General features: G+C 43.4%; 1 protein-coding gene across 1 annotated transcript in view; it reads right to left on the reverse strand.

The window, feature by feature from the left end:
* Positions 1-4,507: 4,507 nt before the first annotated feature.
* Positions 4,508-24,627, reverse strand: part of LDLR (low density lipoprotein receptor) — a 33,516-nt gene continuing 13,396 nt past the window's right edge. The window contains exons 4-18 of the mRNA XM_044422277.1: positions 22,757-23,125; positions 20,680-20,802; positions 20,294-20,416; positions 19,662-19,781; positions 18,809-18,934; positions 17,483-17,654; positions 16,620-16,847; positions 16,133-16,251; positions 15,851-15,990; positions 14,714-14,855; positions 14,303-14,455; positions 10,931-11,140; positions 10,118-10,195; positions 9,682-9,839; positions 4,508-8,228 (exon numbers count right to left, since the gene is read on the reverse strand). Coding sequence (XP_044278212.1) covers positions 8,193-8,228; positions 9,682-9,839; positions 10,118-10,195; positions 10,931-11,140; positions 14,303-14,455; positions 14,714-14,855; positions 15,851-15,990; positions 16,133-16,251; positions 16,620-16,847; positions 17,483-17,654; positions 18,809-18,934; positions 19,662-19,781; positions 20,294-20,416; positions 20,680-20,802; positions 22,757-23,125 — 2,297 coding nt within the window. The 3' untranslated portion in view covers positions 4,508-8,192. The remainder of the gene's footprint in view (positions 8,229-9,681; positions 9,840-10,117; positions 10,196-10,930; positions 11,141-14,302; positions 14,456-14,713; positions 14,856-15,850; positions 15,991-16,132; positions 16,252-16,619; positions 16,848-17,482; positions 17,655-18,808; positions 18,935-19,661; positions 19,782-20,293; positions 20,417-20,679; positions 20,803-22,756; positions 23,126-24,627) is intronic.

Genomic DNA, 24,627 nt, shown 5'->3' on the forward strand with positions numbered 1-24,627 from the left:
CTTTAGAGATGCTAAATGGATATTTTTGATGTTACTTGTAATTGTGGTAGTGAGGAAGTTATTTATCTTTAGAAAATTGAAAAGATCTTGAATTGTCCAGAAGTGTTTAGATCAAACTTATCACTGAAGAAGACAGAAGATATTGCAATCTTATTTAACTTGGAGATTTCCCTTTGACATTGGTCAAGAGAAACAGGATTTTGCAAGACATGATGAGACTGATTTCACTGATGAAGAAGAGGAAGATAGTGACTTCTATCAAATTTGGAATTACTTTTTTTTATTGGCTGGAGAAACAGGACTTGGTTCTGATCTAAATATGTTTTCAAGTTATTGTAAATGGGTTTTAGTATAATCATAGAATGTTAAAAGATATGTAGTAGGGGGCCGGCCCAGCAAATCCAGTGTGTGTGATGATTGATGTCTGTAGTAGTAGTTCAAAATCCTAATAAAATTTCTTTAAAAAAAAAGGAAGAGCCCAGACCCGTCGAAGGGCATCTCCTCTATGCGCCTCTTCGTCTCCTCTGGAAAGTTGCAGTTGCGTAGCCACGCATGCCTCCGGAGGGAGACGGCACTGACCAGGGCCCTGGAGTCTGTGTCCACGTGATGTCGGGCGGTGGAGAGTTATTGCACCGTGACCTGCATGGCCTCCTTCACAAAGACCTTCACTAGGTCACCTTGGTTGCCCAGGAGAGTGGAAAGCATGTTGTTGAGGCTTTGCATAATGAAGTACTGGAACCGAGCCAGTGTTGCCTCATAATTTGATATTCTCAAGCCGAGCCCAGAGGCCACATAGACTTGGCGAGCTAGGGTGTCAATTTTTCTCCCTTCTTTATTCTGGGCGTGGTGTGACCCCTCGCTTTCCTGCCCTGGGAGGACTCTACCACGACCGAATTTGGTTTAGGATGACGGAGGAGGAATGGAATGTCCTCCTCCCGAACCTGGTACATGGCTTCGTACCTCCTAGAAGTCGGTTGCAGATGGACAGGAAGGTCCCACGGTTGGGTCATAGCTTGCCGCAAGGTGGTAATGAGCGGCAAGACTATCGATGTTGATTGCTCCCCACGGACATCGTAAAATTTGTCGGTACTGGGGCCAGGTCACTGTATGGCATCTATTTCCAGTGACTGGACCAGACATGACATCAGCTCCGTGAAAGAAATGTGGGATTCGTCGGGAGACCCAGGGCCCTGGGAAGTCACCGTGATATCCAGAGAGGTCGATTCGGCATTGAAGTAATCAGAATCAACCCCATAGTATGGGGGGGGCAGTGGAGGAAGACCCTGCTGGTGAGAAGGATCAACTGCTCTCCCTGGTCGGAGCTTCGGGAGCACGTCTCAGGACCGAGGACGTAGGGTGATCTCATGGAGCTGGCAGAGAGGAGTGACCTCTGGGAGACGGGTAGCATCCAACAGAATGGTAGTCCCCCCATCCATGATAGACGACTGCGGATGGTACCATTCGTCGGACCTTCGCTTGGACGAGCGGATTCTTCGACTCCTAGGAGGAGACATCTCCACTTCCACATCGAATCCAGCCGGGGGCATAGGTGTGGGGACCTAGCCCTAGGCGGGGAATCTCGAATCTCCCCATCGGAGATCGAGTCCCTAGGTGGAGCTTGAAGAGGCTCCATCGTTGGCTCGCCCGTGTGCCAAGGGGACCCGGGAGGGGTAACCTGCATGACTGCCTGAACTGTTGGGCCCAGTGGTGTCGGTACCGCGACAGTGGTCGGGACCGAGGGCTCCAACGAACCCGAGTTTTGGGGCTTGGAATGCTCAGGGTTCTTAGGCTTTTTGGGCAGCTTCCCGGTCTTGTCCTTCTTAGCCTTCTTATATTCGGATGGCTTGTCAGAAAGACTATGCTTCCGCTTCTCACGCCTCTTCTTAGGCGAGGGGGGAGGTCAAGCCCCCACGGTGGTCACACCTTCATCCGCAGGGCATGAGGGCGGGACCATGGAAGAGGAAGCTGGCTGGGCAGACAAGGCTGGGCGAGCAGCCGCAGCCACGGTTGCAGCAGGGCGAGAAACCAGTGGGTCTGATTGGAGGAGTGCATGGTCCCACAGAAGCCTACGAAGACAGTTCTCACGATTTTTTCTGGCCTACTTGGAGAAGGCCAGGCAGTGAGCACATTTGTCCATCCTATGTCCTTCTCCCAGGCAGAGAAGGCATAGGTCATGCGGGTCTGCTGGAGACATTTTCGACCTGCATTCCGCGCACTTGCAGAAAGCCGCTCGTTGCGCCATTGTTGGAAAAAGGAAAAAAGAAGATAGTGCAGAGGGTAATAATATATTTTTGGGGTTTTTTTTAGAAAGAAGTAAGTAAACGAGAAGAACAAGAAGAGAGACAACAGGAGTTATCAAAGAATGGGGATGTAAGCTTGGAATTAAGAGAACAATTGTAAATTGGAGAAGACGAGAAAACGATCAGAGCAAGAGCGAAAGCAGCATGAGGCACAATGAACGGTGGTCACAAAGACTGGAAAATGGCGGACACTCCGCTCCATATATACTGCTAGTGGGGAGGGGAGTGGAGTTTTCCCACCAAACCGTTAGCTATCAATCTTCCGGCCACAGGCACTGCGCAGGCGCAGTACCCATATGCGTGATGCACAAAGGCCACGACGAAGAATAGGCTAGACGTGCACATATGTCATGAGCAGAGCTGGCTAGAGCTGGGGGTCAGACTAGATGGCCTGGGAGGCCCCTTCTGACTCGCTGTTTGTTTGTGTTTTAACTAAGGTCGTTAAACTGACTGATGGGTGACCTTTCTTGTTTTAATTGCTGATAAATTATAGCCCGTATATCCATTCAGTTTCATCTGGTCTAACACCCCAATTTCCTGCATTAAAAGAATTCCTGAAGAAAATTTAAATGTTCATTATCTTTAAATTTCCCCTCCAGCTGGTTATATACGTGGATAACATTTTCAATGCTAGGGTCATGTCAGGCTCATGAGTTCACATGGGATTTATGAGTCAATTCCTCTTTAGGATTTCTTTGGCTTAGGGTGCAACTGGGAATTGGCACATTTGTGTCCAGATTATTCTGTACACCTCCATTATAATCGTCATCAGACTGTTGGTATATGATCACTGATGTTGTTATCTGCTTTGGATCAGGGATAAGAGCACCCGGAAAGCCGAAGTAAAACAATCCTCAGGCTGAAAGGCAATGGATGTGTGGCAGATATCAGCTTTTGATGGAACCTCTTTTCTTGGGCCATTAGTTCTCTCTCATTTTTTAATTCGGCCGAGCTTTGTCCAGATGGGCAATTTTACTAATTTGTTCTTTCTGAGGAAGTTCAGTAAAAGCAGAAATTGACCCTTCCACTATTTCATCCTCCTCCAAATCCAGAATTGCAGAAGTATTGTGTTGTAAGCTGCCCCGAGGCTTCGGCAAGGGGCGGCATAGAAATGTAATAATAATAATAATAATAATAATAATAATAATAATAATAATAATAGTGATGTATCTGTCTCATCCTTATGTTGATTTCTCAATATATCATCTTTATGCATGTGGGGATCCTGTTGTGAACCATTTACCAACAGTTGGTTGTTGTCCGCATGGAGGGTGTGGCTCGAGTTCAGCTTTTAGGCAGTCTGCCTGATGCCTGTTTAGTAAATGCCTGGCAATGATAGCAGGCATCAACCACATGAGTTTCTCCTGGGCAAAAAAGGCATAGGGAGTGGCCATAGGTAGGTGGCAGCTTGCTGCCACAAGCTGTGAAGCTGCAGAATGGGGCTTTCAGCACCATTTTGTCAAACTGACGAAGGCAGGAGAAACCTGAAAGAGTAGGAAAGGGAGAAAAACAGCCAAAATAATAGTTGTATATATAACTATATAAAAATAGTTATATGTGAAGCAAGAGGATGGAGGCGGAAAAAAGCTGGAGATAAAGTGCGTGAGGAGGATTGAAGAGCCAAAAACGTTCATGAGGTAAGTAGAGTGTCTAGGGGCCAGGCTCCCACTGAATACTACTTATTCAGCTTTGGAATCTTCCTGATGCACAGAGACCACAAAGAATAACACAGGCTACTTCAACTTTCCGGGATGTTTACTAACAGCTGTAAGGTCAGCTCCCATACTTGAAGCTCTAAATTCAGCCTGATCTGCCATGTCATGCAAAGGAATGCAGAAAACAGAGAACACGGATGTGGGGAGGAAACAGAACATGGTAACCATTTCCCAGAAGGCTTCGGCTACTGGAATTCTCCCTTATCAAGCAAAGCGATTTCTCGATTCTCCTTAAGCCCAGAAAGTATGTAAGCCACACTTGGCTGCCAGTTGCTTGTTGAGTTCCATAGCCCTTGACAAGTGTGTTCACAGAACACAGATTATCAGTGTGTTAACACAGTGCAAACATCCAGGAAGAACAACATTGCAGTGACAGGAAAGGAAGTCGCCCCCTCCCCCCACTCCACTGTCAAATCATCTTTCCACATAAACAATTATATTAAAGGCAGTTTCCTAACACTAGTCAAAAAAAGTAAAGCAAGAGAGGAGCCATTTCAGTATATTTAAATATTTATTAATAAACTTAAATCATAATATGGGGAAATATCTTCAGCACAGAATAGCGCAGGATACATCAAATTTTTAAAAGTTCCAGCTCAGTGTAGCTGCAAGGACATTTCTCATCCACCATGTGCTTGTATATAACCTACAGGCTTCAGGGGAGTTCAACAAGAGGCCTAAATGCTTCAGTCTGATGGTCTGCCCCTTCCATACCTACTTTTAAGGGACTTGCAACATTTAGTGTCGACCAACATTCAAGGGAGAAACCTGGATCCCTCGAGTTTCAAGAGGAAGTAGTCAGAAGGGAAATATCAAGGTTCCAAGTTAAAAGGGCTTCCCCTGGAGTCCTTTTGCCTAAGCCAGCAAGGACAAAACATCAACTTGTGCAAGTATAAAAGCACAGGAAGGGCCCTGCCAATCACCAAGATGCAGGTCATTCTGCAAGGAATTTGCCACACTGATGCAAACAGCAAAGCAAAAGTTCACTCTTCCTCTACACTGCTTTCTAAACAATCCTGCACAAGTTTTCTGCCTATTGACAAAATTACACCTTGAAAATTGTGGAGGTTTTAACATGACTATCCTGAAAACTAGCTGAGTCAGTCACCCCAGGGAACAGCTCTGATTCCCCTATGGCAGAATTTAATAAACAGGGGGCTCTACCGTTTGAAAGCTGAACAGCCTCATGAAAAGCACTACAGACCAAAGTACTGGGCTACTGCACACAAACAAAAGCCAAGAGGTAGTTGCTGTTTCCCTCTCAAAATCTACTTTTTGGTTCCAGGTAGCACCATTACTAATACTTGGTAGGCAAGGAGGGTTCAAGCTCAGAGAATTCAGAATACAGGCAAACAGAAATGGCCAGAAGGAGAAAAGAACCTGATGTGTGAAGTTCAGAAAGGGACCATTTTAACAGGGTCCAGGCAATAAGCAGGGGTTTCTACAGACCTCCTGCTACTCTAGAGATCCTTCCTGTTTGATAAAAAGCCCAGGAAAGCCTTAAAGCTGCTACTCAACAACCAAGGGAGGAAAATGATACTTCATTAGTTTGACAAAGGGAGGCACCATGGTTGTCCCTCTAGGTCAACCAGACCCCCCCTGCTTTCAAGAATGCCTCCATGTTAAGTGTTACACCAGCAAAACCCTATTCAGAGCTCATTTTAAGGTCCCCAAATCATTACAGTTAGTGTTATTAACCGAAAAGAAAAACCCATAGAGACTTCCTTTCTTCAATTTGTCCAAGGCGTTTCCCATGGGAATTTAGGCTATGAACAATCAGGTTTTTGTACAGCTACATGACCTGGTTGTGCTTCTGAGCTTGGACAAGCCATTGCAAGTCTGCTAAAGTGATGCAAACATGAGGTTAAGAACTCACAGCAGCAAGTAATTTCAAATCTACCATACTGAACTGGCTGCCATACTGAACTAGTCAAAGCATGCTGTGTGCACACCGAAGGGAATGATTAACACATGCTGTGCTGTAACTAGGAAGGGATGCTGCCAAAAATTAAATACAGGGGAAATAAGTCCCCACCATGTTAGCTACTGGCATAACTATAGCAAAACTCAATGTAATTAATTCTTTTGTGGCATCAGCCCCACACCTTCAGGCATGAGCAGCAGTGAAGTACAACCTGCAAATCAAAGTTGAAGAGGAGATTCAAACAGCCTGATGCAGCTGTGCATAGCACATTATCTTTAAAAAGCACACTTCAAAAAGTATACTCCAGATTTGAACACATGGTCAAGCACACCTGGTTTCTCTGCCCATGTTTTTTTTTCAGTGGTACAGAATGAAAAATGCATCAAAACAGGAGAGATGGGATGAAGAATACTAAATTAGCAACCGTAAGAATATTAAACTTATAAATAAATAAGTCACATATATTTATGAACATATGTACAAATAGACAAGGCAACTTTTGTGCAAAGGAAATATATCTCTCTCATTGTTGTACATATACATTATTTACATACACTGCAATCAGAAGATACGGCTGGAATCTTTCACAGCTTCAGGCCAAAATATTTGAGTGTTTTTTCCCCTCAGTGGAAGAGAATTAGATGTGCCAGGCCAAGAACACAAATGTCCGTTTGTTAATCTAGTTCTTGGAAACATTTGCTTGGTGTCACAGAAGAGAACAACAGAATAAACAGGAATTTTTACTCCTACATTACTTGATATGGGCAGGGTCAGGGTTAGGGTCATAGCAGAATAGTTTCAATTTGCACCTTGATTCTTCACCCATGTAAAGATCCATCAACTAAAAGCATATTAAAAGCACCAAGTAGGCATCCATTTGCCACTATAGAAAAATCATTGGCAAAGAGCACACCATGAGCAAGACTCAGCACACTTGAAAACATGGGGCAACTCAGTGCTCTTCTTCTAAGAAAGCTAAAACATGTCACATGTACAATAAGATTTTTTTTCCTGTAGCTAAGGTGCAAATTTGGGGCTTATCTTAATGGGAGCAGGGTTCAAGGCAGAAATGTTCATTCGACATCCCTGCCACATAAAATGCCTTCCACTGGAAGAGGAATGGTTAAGAATATAAAACGCAAGACAAAAGCTGAAGACAGAAAAAATTGTAAAAATATACCTAACAAAAAAGAGATGTGGTGTAAGGCAACTGTAAACCTGTGATCCAGACAGAACCCGCAGGAGGATGGCTTCAATTTCCTGGTTTCTTGGCCAGCACAATCGATTGCCCTTTGTCCACCAGCACTAAAGGCACAAAGTGGGCCAACACCAAGCAAATGCAACACGGCTCCATCACCCGCAACCCGTTCCCAGCCGGTTTGTCTCATTGGTTTGGTTTTTTCCTCTTACCCTCCTGGCACCACATGTGATACCCGAGAGATAAAGAAAGGACTCAAGTGCAAATACATGTTATACAGATTACAGGCAACAGAGATCATGAACAAGACCCAAAAGCAAATCAAACAAAAGTGCAAGGTGGGTTGATAGGAAAAGGCAGAAGAGGAACAGGCAGCCCTTGTCCAACAGAAAGGCTCCTAACAGAATCCAAGCTGGAGACAGTACTTTGAGCTTTCTTCTTCAGGCCAAGAGAGCCAAGTCCCTGCTGCTTGTTTATTGCCCGTATGCTAAAGTCCACTTCAAAAGCTTCTCTTGTCTGGTTTGGAGGAAAGGGACTAGAGGCCCATGAACAAAGCAGCCTTGGCTGCTGGTCTCAGTCAAGGCTCAGGTTCCTCTTCCTTCCCACTAGATCCATGCCTGCCTGCTGGTCCTTTAAGAAAAGCAGGGCACCAAGGCCAGGTCATTACAGGACCCAGATATCCAAACCCGAGCCCAGAAACAGGCCTTCTTCTCTTTGTCAAACTCTTATTCTCCTTCACATGTAAGAGCATAGTGATTCTTCCCAGAGTAAGGATGGACATAAAACACAAAGATGCACCAGTGTCTTGACAGCACTGGGTACAAAAATAAATATGCCAAAACAAAAACATAAGTAACCCCAACAAGACTGTCAAGCTTCATTTGATAAGTCCTTCGAAGAGGACACAAAAAGGAGGGAGAGAAAGATCCATCACATCACTCAGGAAAGTGGTAGGTGTCGGACAGTTGAGAGAGAACTGAAGCCAGGGCACAGGTGTTCTCCCAGAAAGTAAGCAGCAAGGTCTGGAGAGTGGCATGTCAGGTGTTAAAGTGGGTTCATGCTGCATCATCCTCCAGGCTGACCATTTGTCTCTGTATGAAATAAAGATAGGAAAGTAAGAAGCTTCTCAAAGGGCTACTAAGGTGGGACAGCTGCAGAAGCCTCCGTGACAGATCCTTTGGGACTCTCATGAACCTGAGTACATGCAGCATCCCTACTGGAAGGTGAGAATGTCAGAGGGATGCCTTCTTGAGCCATGGAAAGTATTCCCCCTCCCCTATTCTGGCAACTCTTTGTGGTAGAGCTCAAAGTGGGGGAGGGAGTGACTGTAGTATCACCAACAGTCACACATAACTTGCAGGCTCTCTGCCTAATCTTTAGTGTGATAACACCAATCAGTTGTGCCTGCAGTGACTTTAAAGACAAACAACTCTAAGAACAAGCCATCATGGAGTCCAATAAATCTGATGGCACTATATCACTGAAGGTAGACAAAGCCAACTCAGGAATAGCAAACCTCAGTCTGAATTAACTTCATTTATCTTCAGTGCTGTTATGCAGCCAAATCAATTTCCCTTCATGACACATGTTTCGAGGAAGACAAAAGGTGCTGTAGCAGCAACTCATTCAGACTGCTCCCATATATTTTTTGATTAGTGGAAACTGTTATCTTAAAATGCAATACAGTGGTACCTTGGCTCACGAACTTAATCCTAGGACTCTGGTCGTGACCCAAACTGGTTGTGAGCAAAGTTAAATTTCCCCATAAGGTTCAATGTAAATAAGGTTAATCTGTTCTGTAACTATTTTTTTAAATCAGAAAAATGTGAAGCAATGTGACAAAGAACAACAAAGATCGCGGCCATCTCCCCCCGCCCATTGAGCAGGAGTGCGGCCATCTCCCCCGCAGCACGACTGCAATCGCACCCATCATCCCTGCACGGGCCCATCATCCCGATGCATTGCCAGGGGAAAGACGGGCACAAATGCAGGCATGTTTGGCGGGGGGGGGGGGGGAGACGGGCATGATTATGCCGGTGGGAGGGAGATGGCCGAGATCGCAGTTACACTCATGCAGGAAAGTCGGGCGTGATCTCAGCCATCCTCCCCTCCCTGCCCTCAGCACAATTGCAGCCATCTCCCCACTTGGGGGGAGGAGGGTGGAGAGATGGCTGCGATCATGGTCACCACCCAAGGTGGAGTTCATGACCTGAGTAAATATTTTTATGAAGCTTGTGTTCACGACCCGATTTGGTCGTGAACTGAGGCATTCGTGAGCCAAGGTACCACTGTACTTGAAAAGTCATTACATTCTGAAACTATGCAAGTGCTGAACATGTACATATATATGTACATATACAAGGACTTTACTGAAAATATGTTTTGCTTGCTGACAAGGAAGAGTTACAATAATCACCCATGGGGAGGGTGAGAACCTATGGAAGGGGCATGCATTGGATCCCTCAGTAACAGAAGGAACCAAGTTTCTTGGGGAATTTTGAAACACCCACCACCAGCCCTCCTGCCTGCAAGACACCAGCATACCGATGGGTATGTGTAGCCTTCCTGATTCCGACAGATGTGAATCTCATCCTCCGTAGTTTTCTGATAGACAGGATTGTCAAAATTGATGCTGTTGGTGTTCTTGAGTCGCCAGTTCTTCCAAATGAGGAAAACCCCGAAAGAGACCAAACTAATCAGTACTGAAAAAGAAATGATACATTATTTTAACTAACCAACTTCAACAACTAAGGAGAACTTAGAATACACTGTACAAAAAGAGAAGGCTAAAAACTGCTATTATTAAGGGAGTAAGGCTGAATGAAGTCACAGCAGCCAAGTGCCAGATTTGCTACACCAACAGTGGCATTCAGCTCGGGGACAGACAGCTAATAGCGACAGCTATTTCTGTTAGGTGACAACCTCCCCCTCTCCCCCCCTCCCTTCCTTTCATGTTGCCTTCAAAAACAGAGAAACCTACCCAGTGGTAGGACAATAGAGAGAGCTTGTGGCCCACTTCGCTTTGCTCCGTCTGTTTCTGCAGCAATACCATTTCGAGCTGGGCAGAGGAGAGAAATAGAACATTCCAAATAAAACTTTTGAAATCTGGAATATGGTGAGTGACATGCAATGTGCCAGACTTTGTACAGTCACAGTGAAGTAGCCATACTTTGAAAGTGCTCTAAAGTAAAGCTCATTGGTCTCCACATTAGTTTCTTCATTGTAAGCTGATCCCTTAACTAGACCTTCCCAGGACAAATTTAATTCCAGTCCCTTTATTACAGGAGTCCAAATCACAACCAACTGCAAGATGCGTGTATCTCTCTCTGTCACATTCATGGAAAATAGAATGGTTAACATTACAAAGGCAACATCCCATGTTTGAGACAAGCAGTAATCTTAATGGTGCAGAAAGTCTGACATTGATCTTTATCATCATCAGTCACTATTCACATTAGTCATAGGCACTATCACAGAGAGGAAGGTGAGGTTCTTTTGATAACACTGTAACTCCCAAGTGCCTTTATTTGTAAATAGCAATACAATACTTGTATTCAATACTTGTATTCAGTACTTGTTTCAAACATGGCAAATGGAATGCTAAAGAATGCAAAAGGAATGTGATTTTTCCATTGCACTATTCTGCTATGCCTCCATGACACCTAAAGTTATGAAGCAGAAAAGCAGGAAAAGAAACTCGTCATTTACACAACACATTAACAGCCCCATGTAGCAAAGCTCTGCATACTGTCCACCAAACAAGGCTCCCTAAATAGTGCTTGTTGCCCCTCACCTTGCTGGGACAGAGTGACCATGTCAGGTGTGGTATATTCAGAGATGCCAGGGGCAGATCTGTATGGCACAGTTGTAGCAGCAGGAAGATGTTTGGTTGTCTGCCTTGCAGCATTGGTGGCAGTGAACTGCCGCGGTGGTGGGGTAGTCCTTGCAGTGGATTGCATGGTTGTGGCAGTGACTGAAGCCAGGCCATCAGGGACAGCTCTACCTGCATGATGGAGAGAACAAATAATCCGTGTATAATTCAAGGGAGCTTGCACTGATTTTGCGGGGGTGGGGGCACAGCAGGGGAGGATGGTGATTCCTGTGTCTGTGGGGCTCCACGTCTATTTCATTTTGAGTTTCTCACAGTGTTGAACTCTAAACCCAAATTAGGGCTGTCTGTCCTCCCTCCCACCTCCCTCCGCCCCTCTCTCACACACACACGGCCCCAACTGCTCTGTTCAATAATAGCAGCAGGGGGATTCCAAGATGGCGTCGGAACGAGACGGATGTGATTAACAGAGTTTGTCACACTGGTATTACTCGGCAGCGAGTCGTGAGAGACTCATCTAAGTCCTGTTGGAGTGAAGACAGATTGCCTGAGCACGCTTTTGGCTTGATGTGAGATTTTATTATTTATTTATTATTTATTTATTTAGAAAATGTCTATGCCGCCCCATTCGCTGAAGCCTCGGGGTGGCTTACAAATAAATCAATTAAAATACTATAAATTAACAATATAAAACAAGTTAACAATATAAAATTAGTTGCCCTAGCCAAAGAATAAAATAAATAAATACTATTAACAGTTAAAATGACGCTTGAATAAAAAGGTCTTTGCCTGGCGCCAAAAAACAAATAACGATGGCGCCAGGCGGACCTCTCTGGGGAGCGCATTCCATAGATGGCAATCTCATATCTGCTGAGAGCAATTCATGTACTTCTCAACCGAGTAACACAGGGGGTGGTTTCAGCCCCTTCAAGTTCTCAACATCTTAGAAGATTAGTTTAGGATTTTTATTAGCTAGATAAGCATTGGAACCGCTGAGTAAATATTTTTTACTTCTTTTGCAATATTACCTGTGGAAAAGCTGCATTTGTTTATAATTTGGCATTAAGAAAAGAAAAACCCTCCGGATGTTTAGGCGGCGACTGAGATGAGAGAGTGCTGAGGCTTTTGTCCAAGTTGAAGCCGAAGAAAAAGACTTTTTCCTCTAACCTAAGCATATACAATTAGTTTAAATTTTTAAGGTGCAATTACATGATAGGAGTTCAAACCTTTGACTGATCATTTTGGATATCTGTTTGGACTTCTGCCAAGATCAACTGGACACTCGCCAGGATATTTTTCACATTGTCGGATGCTTTCTTCTTTAATGTGACGACTGTTTGGGTGAGCATTCCTATTTTCCTTTTGCAATACTACTTGTGGAAAAACTCTATCTGTTGTTAATTGGCATTAAAAAAAGAGAGAAAAGGGAGAAAGGAGGAAGGATATAAGAATCTCCATTTCCTCTCCTGCATTTCTGGGACCTCTGCCAAAGTATTTGGCAACTTGCCAACCTTCTGACCTAGTGATCTAGAGAAAAGTGGAACTGATCTTGGCTGCCACTTTGTGGCTATTGGAATTATTGCAACGATGGTAGAGCTGAAGAGATTTTTTTTGGAAATACAAGAATCTTTAACAATTTTACAAATATCCCAAGAGGTGATGTTGAGACAACAGGAAATTTTCTCAATTGTACAAAAAAAGCGCTTTGATAAGCTTGATGCTTCTTTTAAGGAGATGGTGATTGACGTAGAATCCAAAACTGAACAGAATATACAAGAAATGCAACAAGTATATGAAAAATTTGAAAAATTTGAAACTGTGGATAAAAAGAAACAAATTTGGCCACTAAAGGAAGGAATTTTTTTTGAAGGATGGATGGATCCTGAATTAACTAAAATTGATTCTGAGAAAGAAGAAACAGTGAAGGTTGATTTGCAGCAAAAAACACAGCCATTGGGAATAAATATTGACCTACAACAAATGCTACAATCACTGAAGATAAAGAGAGAAATAGTGAAGATTGAAATACAGACTTTGCAGTGGGTTAATTTTCAACAAATAACACCAAGGGGAGAAAGATGGGCTGGAGATGTAAAGTTTAAAAATACTGATTTTCAACAAACCCTATTAAAACAAAAGCGGTTTGGAAGAGGTGTAAAAAAGAAATCTTAAAAAGGAATGGTATAAATGGGTTGGCATGTTTATTGTGGTATGGAAAGGCTAAGATATATGATTTTAACTGTGGAAGCTTTTCTACATTTAAATGTGTTGGATTATGAAGAGATTATAAGATAAGATTTAAACTGAACTAAGAAGGAGAAGAATAGGAGTAGAGTCCCCCCCCCCCACCTTTTTCTCTCTCTCTCCTTTGTGGGTGATATAAGGGAAAATGAGATTCTTTTCTTTTTTTTTTTCTTTTTTATCTTAAAAATGAATGATCAAAAGCTAAGTTGCATGACTCTTTTGTCTTTGAATTGATATACTAGAAAATGACTATTATGGGAGTAGGAGGAGCTGTACTAAATAGATTTCTTTTTACAAGCGAGATATATTAAAGATTGTAAGGAGGTGGACTCTTATAAGGAGTTAATTGTATGTGATTAAGTGTAAGCTAGATGAAACTTTAATAAATTAGCTTAAAGAAAATTTGTTTAAAAGATATCCTAGATAATTGTTGTCGTTAAATAGATTAGATAAGATGTCCTTAAAGATGCTAAATGGATGTTAGACATGTGAACATAAATTGGGTTAAAAGTCTTTAGTTCTTTTTTAAGCTTGAAACTTTTCTTCTCTTTCACTTTCCTTTTTAGTGGATATTAGACTGGAATACTAGTAAGCAAAAAATGTATTTGATTGTATTTGTAACTATCATAATGAGGAGTTTATCTGTTTAATATTAGAAAAATGAAAAGATCTGGAATTGTGTAGAGTTGGTTAGATTGAAGCTACTATCGAAGAAGAAAGAAGATACTGACTTATCAAATTTGGAGAGTCTTTCTTTTAATATCGGTCAAGGAAAATGGGACTCTGTAAGAAATGGATGGACTGATCTTACCGCAGAAGGAGAAAGAAGATAGTGACTTCTATCAAATTCGGAACTTTTTTTTTTTTTTTATTGGCTGGAGAAACAGGACTTGGTTTAGATCTAAAAATGTTTTTTAAGATTCTATAAATGGATCTGAATATGATTACAGAATGTTAAAAGATATGTAGTAAGGGGCTGACTCAGTAGTTCCGATGTTTGTGATGATTGATGTTTTTAGTACTGTTTTAAAATTTAATAAAAAAGTACTGCAAAAAAAATAGTAATATCAGCAGTGCCTATTTTGTCTCTACCTTTGGTGCAACTTCTCATGTCTGTGGCCAGGTGCATACCATCAGGACAGACACAGGTGTACTTGGCAGAGTGAAGAGTGATTTGTGGAGCAGGAAGACAGAGGTACTGGCAACCTCCATTAGGGATGTTGTTCTTCTCACACCAATTCACACCTGTAACAAAAACCAAACCAAACCAGAGAGACCAAGTTTAAAAAAAGAGATTTTGGCATTTCATAGGCAACAAAGTGTAGAAGGTTAGATTGTATATTATTTATAAAACTCCTAATTGTGCAAGCAATACACAGATTTTGGAATATGACACAGGCCCTCAGGCTCACAACTGAAAATGCACTTTGCAGGAGAAAAGGTGTAGGGGAAGGGAGAAAAAATGTGCTACCGTACACGGAGGTAAGCCAGGAACAGACATACCTTTGGGTTGCCGCACAGAGTGAAACAGTGTCAGATCATCAGGTGAGAACAGGTTCTCTGCCACAGTGACAATATCTGAGCCGGTCAAGCGGTTGGCACTGTAAATGGCTTGATTTATGACATCTGTCCAGAACACTTTATCCTGGGTGAGAAATTCAAAATTTAACAGTGAAACTGGAACCCTGCTGTTTTCATTCCCCTCTTCAAACCAGATTCATTCATTGTACATTCAGAAAGCAAATGCTCAACCATTCAGAAATAAGCCAGTGGGCACCACTGGAAAAAGTAGAGGCAAGGAATGGAGGAGACACACATTTGCTCATATAATGCACAATGTGTAATCTCCTTCAAAGGGATGGATGCATACATTAAATAAGGTTGCAAAGGTAATTTATCAGTGCTACAGCCAACTAGAAACATAGAAAAAGAGCGCGTCAGAAGGGGCCTCCCAGGCCATCTAGTCTGACCTCCGGCACCAGCTGGCTCAGCTCACGACACGCCCACCATGTCGTCACCAAACTACCTACTTTGTGTAGCAGAAAGGATGTTGCCCAGCATCACCAAGGCTGGTGACAATCCAGATGTCCCAGTCTAAACTCCCACCAGCCATGGCCATTCTGCCTGGAGGAGGGTGGGAGTAGACCAACATATCTAGTGGGAGAGGCTGGCACAGATTTTGGCACAGATTAACAGAGTTTTGACAGTTTAGGGACATCCTGACTTACAGGCTTTGATCCCTTCCACTTGCCCCTACACTGCTGGAGTTGCTACCACAAGCACTCATTTCTATCATGTTTAAAAACTTCTTCAATCTTCCGCTGGGAATGGTGGCAGCTGTCCCAAGGACTCCCTGGCAAAAGGGTGGGTCCCATGCAAGTGCTTTTCAGTCCATCATTATGGGAAACAGAGCCGCTAATCCTGCCCTCCCAAAGAAAGCAGAAGCACAGACAGAACAGCCATTCTGAAGTGATCATCATAGGTATTATTTTGGCAGGAAAGGAGGGTTGCTTGGGGAAAGATAGGGTGCACTCATATGCATGCACTACTTCCATCCCAGTGCAGCAGCCTGCCTCCAGGAAATTGGTCAGGAACACCTCTTGAATGGTTGGCATTCAGCCACCTATGAATCTGTCTTACCTCAAAGACAGCGATGGCAAAAGGATGAGCCAGCTTCTCCTCATTCACAAGGATGGTCTTTCTGTTTACCCCATCCACATCAATGCTGGAAACAGAGTGATACTTGGAGTCTACCCAGTAGAGGCGCTGCTTGATTATGTCTAAGAGAGAAAGTAGATGGCAAAGTGTTACACAGAAGCAGAGAAACTTACCTTCCCACTCTTAAACAAGGGAAGAGGCAGAATGAGAGGAGAACTTGGTCTCCTTGCTGCCACAAGCCCTCCTCAGCTCTGCAAGGCATACCAAGTGTTATCCCATTGGGCCATTGAATGCCTTCTTTCACCAAGGGAAAGTTGTCCACTCCATTTAGACCACTTTTAGCAATTTTAGCAGACATCCCCCAGTCAGTCCAGTACATGAACCTAATGGGGAGGCAGGAAAAAGACAGACACTCAGAAGAGATCAGTTTAAACCAATTATCACTGCAAACCTACACATTGTCCTCAATGGTTCAACCATTACCCCATTTTCCCCCAGCCAACCTGGAATACTCAGCACTTGCAAGGGGAATGGGAAGCTAAGAGCAGCCTTCCCACAATCCAGTGCACTTCTGATGTTTCAGATTTCAGCTGCCTCAGCTTCCAGCATTCCTGATGCAGGCTGAAGTTCAAATCTAAAGCTCACCAGGTTGGAGAAGACTGTCCTAGAACATATTCCCACAGATAGACTATCTGACTTCCCTGCAGGCTCAGCCTTTCTCACCAGCACATGGGAAGGAAAGGATACACACCCATGAACTGGATCCACCACGATGGCACGCGGCTTGGCACCAGTTTCCTTGATGAGGGTCTTCCTTTTCGAGCCTTCACTGCTGGCCACGGAGATAGTGCCCAGGCCAGAGTCAGTCCAGTAAATGTTGCCATGCACCCAGTCCACTGCCAGTCCATCTGGAACTTTGATGCCACTACTAATCACGGTGCTATGGTGGGAGTGGTTCTCAGCTTTATCTATCAGGGTGCTGTGCACAAAACAAAGAGAAGCCCCACTGAAATGAGTGCTTGCACAGTGGCTGCACTTTAAGGGTTGCTGGACAAACGGCATCCAGTTTTCATCCAACTCCAACTACAATCCAAAAAGCAGCTACTGCTGAGCCTGCATCATGTTAACCAGCACCACAAGGCAGCAGCCCAGATGACAGACCTGACACAGCAACTGTCAGCAAAACAACCCTCATTGCACAGTGAGTCGTTTTGGGGGCTCCCAACACACCACAACAGCACCCTTGAGTCCGATCGCTAACATTCCCCTTGTACAGGAGAAATTAAAGAGGGGAAGACTTGCCAAAGGCCACCCACTGGCATTTGAATGCCTGCTTGTGCATTGAAACCAATCTGCCTTTCCTAGCCAGACCAGAGAGTTAAGTGCTCACTAAAGCACATCCTCATTCAGATAGAGACACCTTGCCTTGTTCCCCAAGGTCTACACCCAATCCTTGCTCTGTCCATTGAACCACTGGGGGCATTACTGGCTCTTCCTTCCCCTATAGCTAAGTATGGTTCTAGAGTCGGCCCTCTTTCAAAGAGGGATATTCACCAGTTTACCCATCTAGCAACAGAGACTGCACATGAACCCCATCCCACAGCATGTTCTTACCTATATATTTTCTTCTGAGAGAGGTCAGACCAGTAGATTTTGTTGTTGTCAATTTCCATATCCAAGGCTACAGCATCTTTCAAGTGGGGAATCAGGCTGACATATTCACTGTGATCCAGAGTCATTTTTCTGACCTCATGGCGATTGGTAAAGAAGAGGTATGCAATGGTGCCTGGTAAAAGGGGTAAGAGAAGGGATATTGGGAACTTTTAGTATATTTCCTCAAATTTCAGTGGGGAAAAAATAGAATTCAGATCCATGCCTGCAGCAGAAAGCATTGTAATCCAAAGTGGACCCTTCTTTGGACCCCATCCAAACTAAAGTTTCATGTTCACAAGCCATATAGCCAACCCCAATACCAAAATTTAGTCCCATTCCTAATCAACACAATTAATTTTCATTTTTAAAATAAGCAGGTGCAAGGTAAGGAGGCTACAAACTGGGGTGGAAAGATCTAATTACATGAAACAGATTGGGCATTGCAGGATGTTCAGGCCACTTGAAATTATATCAGGATTCGGGTGACTCTAAAGCACATGCTTTCATGTAATACTCAAGACCCACACTCCTTCCACAAAATTAAGATATGGGTGGTAGGCATATCCCCAAATGGAGTAAAGTCTGTATGTGGTTAGATTCAAAGTTGTACAGAAAGGTCTTTGAGGCAGCCAGCTGCTATCAATAACTGATAGTTCACACTGAGTGAGGACAGGGGCTTTCTGTACTTAAAATTAAAAACTGGTCTTCCAAAAATGAGGAAGGTTAAACACTCAAAGGTTGGGAAGCTCCTTTGTTTTATATTAAATGCATGCTTAATATACACATGCATAGCCCTACCTAGCTTTCTGCCAGTAGACTCAGAGCATGTTAGTTTTTAAAACAGACTTAAATGTAATAGATGTTATAAAAATGGAAAGGGAAGAGGAAAATAAGCACATTCAGGCAAAACAGCTTTGCAGGTATCCCATTACAATCACAAAAAATATGTAAATGCTCCCTCACAGATGATGGCTGGTGGTGCCATGCAAAGTACAATAATGCTATTCAGACCAGCCCTTGATTAAAAGAAGCAAGCATTATGAAGCATACAAATATTGTGCTGTCCAATGTCCATGGGAATAAATGACCTTATGCAAACTTCCACTTATTAAAGTGAAGGCAGTACAACAATTCTAAGCACTGCTGCCTGAACCCAACTAAGGGTCAGTGCTCAGCAAATGTAAAATCACACCTGATTTCCCATTAATGTAGAAGTCACCAAGAGCCCTGGGCTGCTCCAAACAGTTGTAGTAGTATATTCAGGCACAAAACACATCCTGGGCTTACCTATCGCTTTGCAAGCCTTGGTGACAGGATTCATCTGATAGCCTTCTTTACATTCACATTTATAGCTTCCTTCCAAGTTCACGCATACTTGGCTACAGGCTTCAGGATTGAGGCATTCATTGATATCTACAAATCCAAGAAGGCATTTACTCAGCACCAGATGAACAAGATTCTTGCTGCAGTACATTAGCTTATCTTTATGGTCTAGCAGTTCAGAGTCTATAGCAAGCCCCCACCCTCCAGAAGCAGCAGCAATGAAAATGTCCCCATCTTGGTTTGCAACACACTTTGCTATTTAGGGTTTTGTACTGTGGCCACTGCAAAAAACAACTGATTATCCACATGGTCACATTTCTTTTTTTGATATTAATTTCTTTGCTCAAAAATGGCAAGGGTGCAAAACATTGCACATAACTCAGAAGCCACCTCAGAGAGATCAAGAGAATGAGACAAATGCATACGAAGAAGAAAAATCTCCACTCCAAGCAGCCTCTGCTGACTACTGCTCTCAGCACGAAAGGAGTTATAGTCAAATATATCTAGGGGACATCAGATTCAGAAATGCTACACTGGAGTATATCCAGTGCCTACTGCCCACCTTTTGACAAAGTTTTGCCAAAAAGAGGAGAAACCTAATTCAGCAACCACAATGTCAGTCAATGGGCCACTATTAGAAATGTTGTCAGATTTTCTGTCCCAGACCATGGCCCTAGCTGTTGAAGACATAGCACCATGTGAGAAGCTCTCGTCTCTCAATAATAATGCAATGTAACCTTAAGAAACAGAGGCTACAATTACAGATGAGTTATTAAACCAAGAATGATCTTGCAGAAATAGAGTAGTGTTAACATACCTTCACATTTTCTTTGGTTGATTAACTGGAAGCCCTCAGGACATAAACACTCATATCCAATTTTGAGGTCATTGCATATGTGAGAGCAACCACCCTTTTTGGCTAAACATTCATTGGTTCCTGAAAGGGGATGGCAAAAAACACATCATGATTCTACCCTTGGAGAAATCACTTCCAGGCACTCCTGATCTCTGGGGATAAACTAAGCTGTATGGATGTCTATTAAAAAACTGCCCTTTTTCATAAAGATTAGTTTGACACATTTATACAGAGTCCTCCCATTATTGAACAATTATGCATGGTTTAGATACAGCACAGGCTGCTAGCATACCCATTTACTAGGACTAAGCTATGAAAGAGGAAGTCTACCATTCTTGTCAGGTGGTGATAGGAAAGTCACCTCATTTAAAAACTTAGGGACAATATTGCCAACAGGGGCGATTTCTGAAATGGTGCATGCACAGAGCTTTGGACACTCAGAGGCATCATATAAAATACATTATTTAACTTGCAGGGCACTGTTTGTGCTTGGGTCCCTTTACTTGATGAGAAGGCTCCCCATCTGCAGTTTGGAATGTCTAATTTGAGAAGAAGAGTGGCAAACAAAACAGATCACACAATTAAATGCTTACGGCACTCCTTCAGGGGCTCATCTGACCAGTCCCTGCAGTCTTTCAGCCCATTGCAGACCTTGTCCATTGTGATACATTCTCCGGAGCTGCACTTAAATACGTTTGGCCCTTTGCAAGTTGTCACTGTTATAAACATAGAACACAACATTTTAGCCCAGCACCTCCTGTGGGACTGAGCTCCCATTTAGATATTCAAGGAAAACTATTAGAAAGATAGGAGATGGCAGAACAGAGTGAGGGGAGAGGGACACTTAATCCACTAGCAAGCAAGCACTGCGTGACCCCACCATCCTGCTGGGCTTTGACTACGACCCCCATGAGCTTTCAGCCTAACATGCAATTGCTGCATCTATCCCAAGACCACGAAGTCAGCATGTAGTGCTCACCATTGATGCAGCCAAGCTCATCACTCTTATCTTTGCAGTCATCCTTCTTGTTGCATTGCAGGCTCCCATGAATGCACATACCATCGTCACACTGAAATTCATCTGGGCGGCATGTTACATTGGCTAGAGAGAAAAAGCAAAGATTTCTAATGACAAAGAGCCAGCACAACTATGCTTATGAACATCTATCTCCCTAAAGGTCTGCCCCTGGTAGGATGTACCACTAAATTTGATTCAACCTAAGAACGGGTTATGTTGCTCATCATATAAACACACATCTTGAGCTCTTCTGCACAACAGCCAGCCCCCCGCTGGTGCTAGGGTTGTGTGAGGAATTCATGTAGTGGTATAAATTCATTGATAGCCTGGATTTGACTCCCCAGATTCTGGGACACTTTGCAGTAGCACAGAGTTCAAGTTCCCGGTGAGTGTGCCCAGCATTCACAGGGTTTTCACCAAGAATTGAGACCCATGCACTGCACAAGCCATGATCCTCTTCCACACCACTTGCAGTAGCTTTTTTGCTGCTGTACCTGACATTCATTCCATGAGCGTTTATGGCCTTTATCTTGGCTGGGCTTGCTTTGCAAGACCGGAAAAGCACAAGAGGGATTCTGCAAATACTCTAGGCACAGATTCAGCTAGGGCCCATCCCAACCCCACTTGGTACCGCCCGATGCTCATGAAAACAACCCACAAGCATCCATGAGCAGCGGCTGTGTTGCCTAGGGCTGATGGCAGCTGAAGACAAAGCCATCTGGAGAGTGTCAGATGGAGGAAGGCGAATGCAGAGCATGAAACCTAATGGTCCTTGCTACACTAGGCAGCTCATAGAAAGTGACAGGCACCATCACTGCCTTTAACAAATTCATAGGAAAATAGGGTATCACTACCTAAAAGCTACTATTATGCAGAACTACTATAGAAGAATTGATGGTAAATAGTCACACAGCTGGTTCAGTCTCACTTCAGCTGTAGTGGCCATATGCAAGCCATTACTCTCTCACCTTTGCCTCACCCATACACCCCTCAGCTCTTTAATATAGGCATTATTCAGAGCTATTATCTTGGTTAGCTTTGCATGCTAAGTATGCAACATCAGAAACTGAAGTCCCAGCATGCCTCAACCAGTTCTACATGCTGGGTCATGCTGAAAGTTGCAGCATGAAACCACCATCTGCTATGCCCACAAAGGGCTGCGTCCTAAAAGACTGAGCTGTGCATTAGGAAGTTTTCAGCACAAAACAAATTTGACCAGCAGATCAAGCTTCTTTTCAGCCTCCTTTATAGAAATAACATGAATCTTACATGAATATAAGGCTAATCCTTGGTAGGGTTACAGGATAACGTTCATGAAGTTTCTTGAACATTAAAAATATCTCCAAATCTTGCCTTGTGGGGTGTTTTATACCCAAAACAGCCCTACCCCGTTACAGTTTTTAAAATATACTGTTAATTTTTGCATTTTCAAAAGTATTACACAAGTAAATATATAAAACTCTTCATATACATTCCCATTTCCACCCCTGCAAAATACTCCATGCTTACATAGTTTTTTAAAAGAGTAAATAACAGTGAAGTTCATGCAATGTGTTTTAGATAATTCTGATTGTTAAGCATTTTTTCCGATTGTTAAGCAATTAAGAATTTTAATCCATTTTTATCTTAACAAGATGCTGCATAGAAGGCCATGAGTTGGTGGTGGTTTCATGGTTTACTGGCTCAGATATTTTGGTAGCAGGCTGTAAGCAATTTATTATTATCGTTATCCTCAGCAGCAGCAGCAGCTTTCGATGAGGCTCTGGATTTTGCAGCCTCTCTCTAGGCAGCTTGTTCCTGCTCCAACACTTTCTGAAAGGCTTTTTAAAAAATCACAAAGAACATCATCATCATCATCATCATCATCAACATTTCTTTACTCCTTTCCTTAGCACAAAAGTCTCTCAACGTAAAGATCTGTACAATTCGGTCCAAAGAGGAGGAACGTGTACCACAAATGAAACCTCCATCCATCATAACCTCCATGCAGCATCCTAGACAAATCAGGCACCCACCCCTCATGCTTTGCTGCACTTACCACAGTTCTCCTCATCAGATCTGTCCTTACAGTCAAAGCCTCCATCGCATTGCCAGGTCTGGTGGATGCACTCCCCGCTCCTGCAGTGAAACTCCAATGGGAGGCAAGGATTGGTTTTCTTGACCTGCCCACAGTGTTCAGGAAACTCATCTGATCCATCCTTGCAGTCCACATCACCATCACAAGCCCAGAGCTTAGGAATGCACTCTGAGTTGTTGCAGTGAAACATCTCAGGGTTGCAAGTAGGGACGGCACAACCGACTTCATCACTCCCATCCAAACAATCGCGGTCTTCATCACAGACAAAATCCAACGCAATGCAGTTCCCATTCTGACATTGAAATTCATTATCAGCACAAGGTTTAGGGGCTGCAGCAGGAAAGAACAAGAATGGCTATAATATCTAACACATATTTTAATATCCCCTTCCTGGATCACTGCCTTGTCGTGGCGAAGGGGCATGTGTAGCTCAATGAAGCTACGGGTTATGCTGTTCAGGGGCATCCAAGACGGACAGGTCACAGCAGAGAGCTCTAACAAAAGCTGATCCACTGAAGAAGGAAATGGCAACCCACTCCAGTATCCTTGCCATGAAAACCCCATGGACAGTACCAAAAGGCAAAGAGATATGATGCCGGAAATGAGCCCCTCAGGTCAGAGGATATCCAATGTGCTACTGGGGAAGAGCAGAGGGCTAGTACAAGTAGCACCAGAAAGAGTGAAGCGACAGGGTCAAATCAGAAAAGACACTCAGTTGTGGATGTATCTGGTGGTGAAAGGAAACTCTGATGCTGTAAAGATCTATACTCCATAGGAACCTGGAATGTAAGATGAATCAAGGCAAACTGGACGTGGTCAAATATGAGATGACAAGACTGAACAGCAACATCTTAGGAAACAGTAAACTAAAATGGACAGGAGTGGGTGCATTTAATTCAGATGACCATCAGATATACCACTGTGGGCAAGAATCCCTCAGAAGAAATGAAGTAGCCTTCATAGTCAAGAAAAGAGTAGGAAAAGCTGGACTGGGATACAATCTCCAAAATGACAGAATGATCTCAGTTCGAATCCAAGGCAAACCATTCAGCATCACAGTAGTCCAAGTCTATGCCCCAACCACTGATGCTGAAGAGGCTGAAGTTGACCAGTTCTATGAAGGCCTACAACACCTTCTAGAAAACACCCAAAAATGATGTCCTTATCATCATAGGGGATTGGAACGCTAATGTAGGAAGCCAAAAGATAACTGGAATAACAGGCAACTTTGGCCATGGAGTACAAAATTAAGTAGGGCAAAGGCTGGCAGAATTTTGCCAAGAGAACACGATGGTCATAGCAAGCACTCTTTTCCAACAACCCCAGAGACGATTCTACACATGGACCTCACCAGATGGTCAACACAGAAATCAGATTGACTATGTGCTCTGCAGCCAAAGATGGAGAAGCTCTATCCAGTCAGTGAAAACAAGACCAGGCGCTGATTTGTGACTCAGATCATGAGCTTCTTGTTGCAAAATTTAGGCTTAAATTGAAGAAAGTAGGGAAAAGCCCTGGGCCACTCAGGTATGACCTAAATCATGATCCTGATGAATATACAGTAGAGGTGACAAATAGATTTAAGGAATTAGATCTGATAGACAGAGTGCCTGAAGATCTATGGACGGAGGTTTGCAACATTGTACAAGAGGTAGCAACTAAAACCATCCCAAAGAAAAAGAAAGGCAAGAAAGAAAAACGGCTGGCTGAGGAAGCTTTACAAATAGTGGAGCAAAGAAGGGAAGTGAAAGGCAAGGGAGAAAGAGAAAGATACACCCAACTGAATGCAGAATTCCAGAGAACAGCTAGAAGAGATAAGAATGCCTTCTTAA

The sequence above is a fragment of the Varanus komodoensis genome, unplaced genomic scaffold (assembly GCF_004798865.1).
Source record: "Varanus komodoensis strain SLA01 unplaced genomic scaffold, ASM479886v1 scaffold124, whole genome shotgun sequence".
In the NCBI taxonomy this organism is placed as follows: domain Eukaryota; kingdom Metazoa; phylum Chordata; class Lepidosauria; order Squamata; family Varanidae; genus Varanus; species Varanus komodoensis.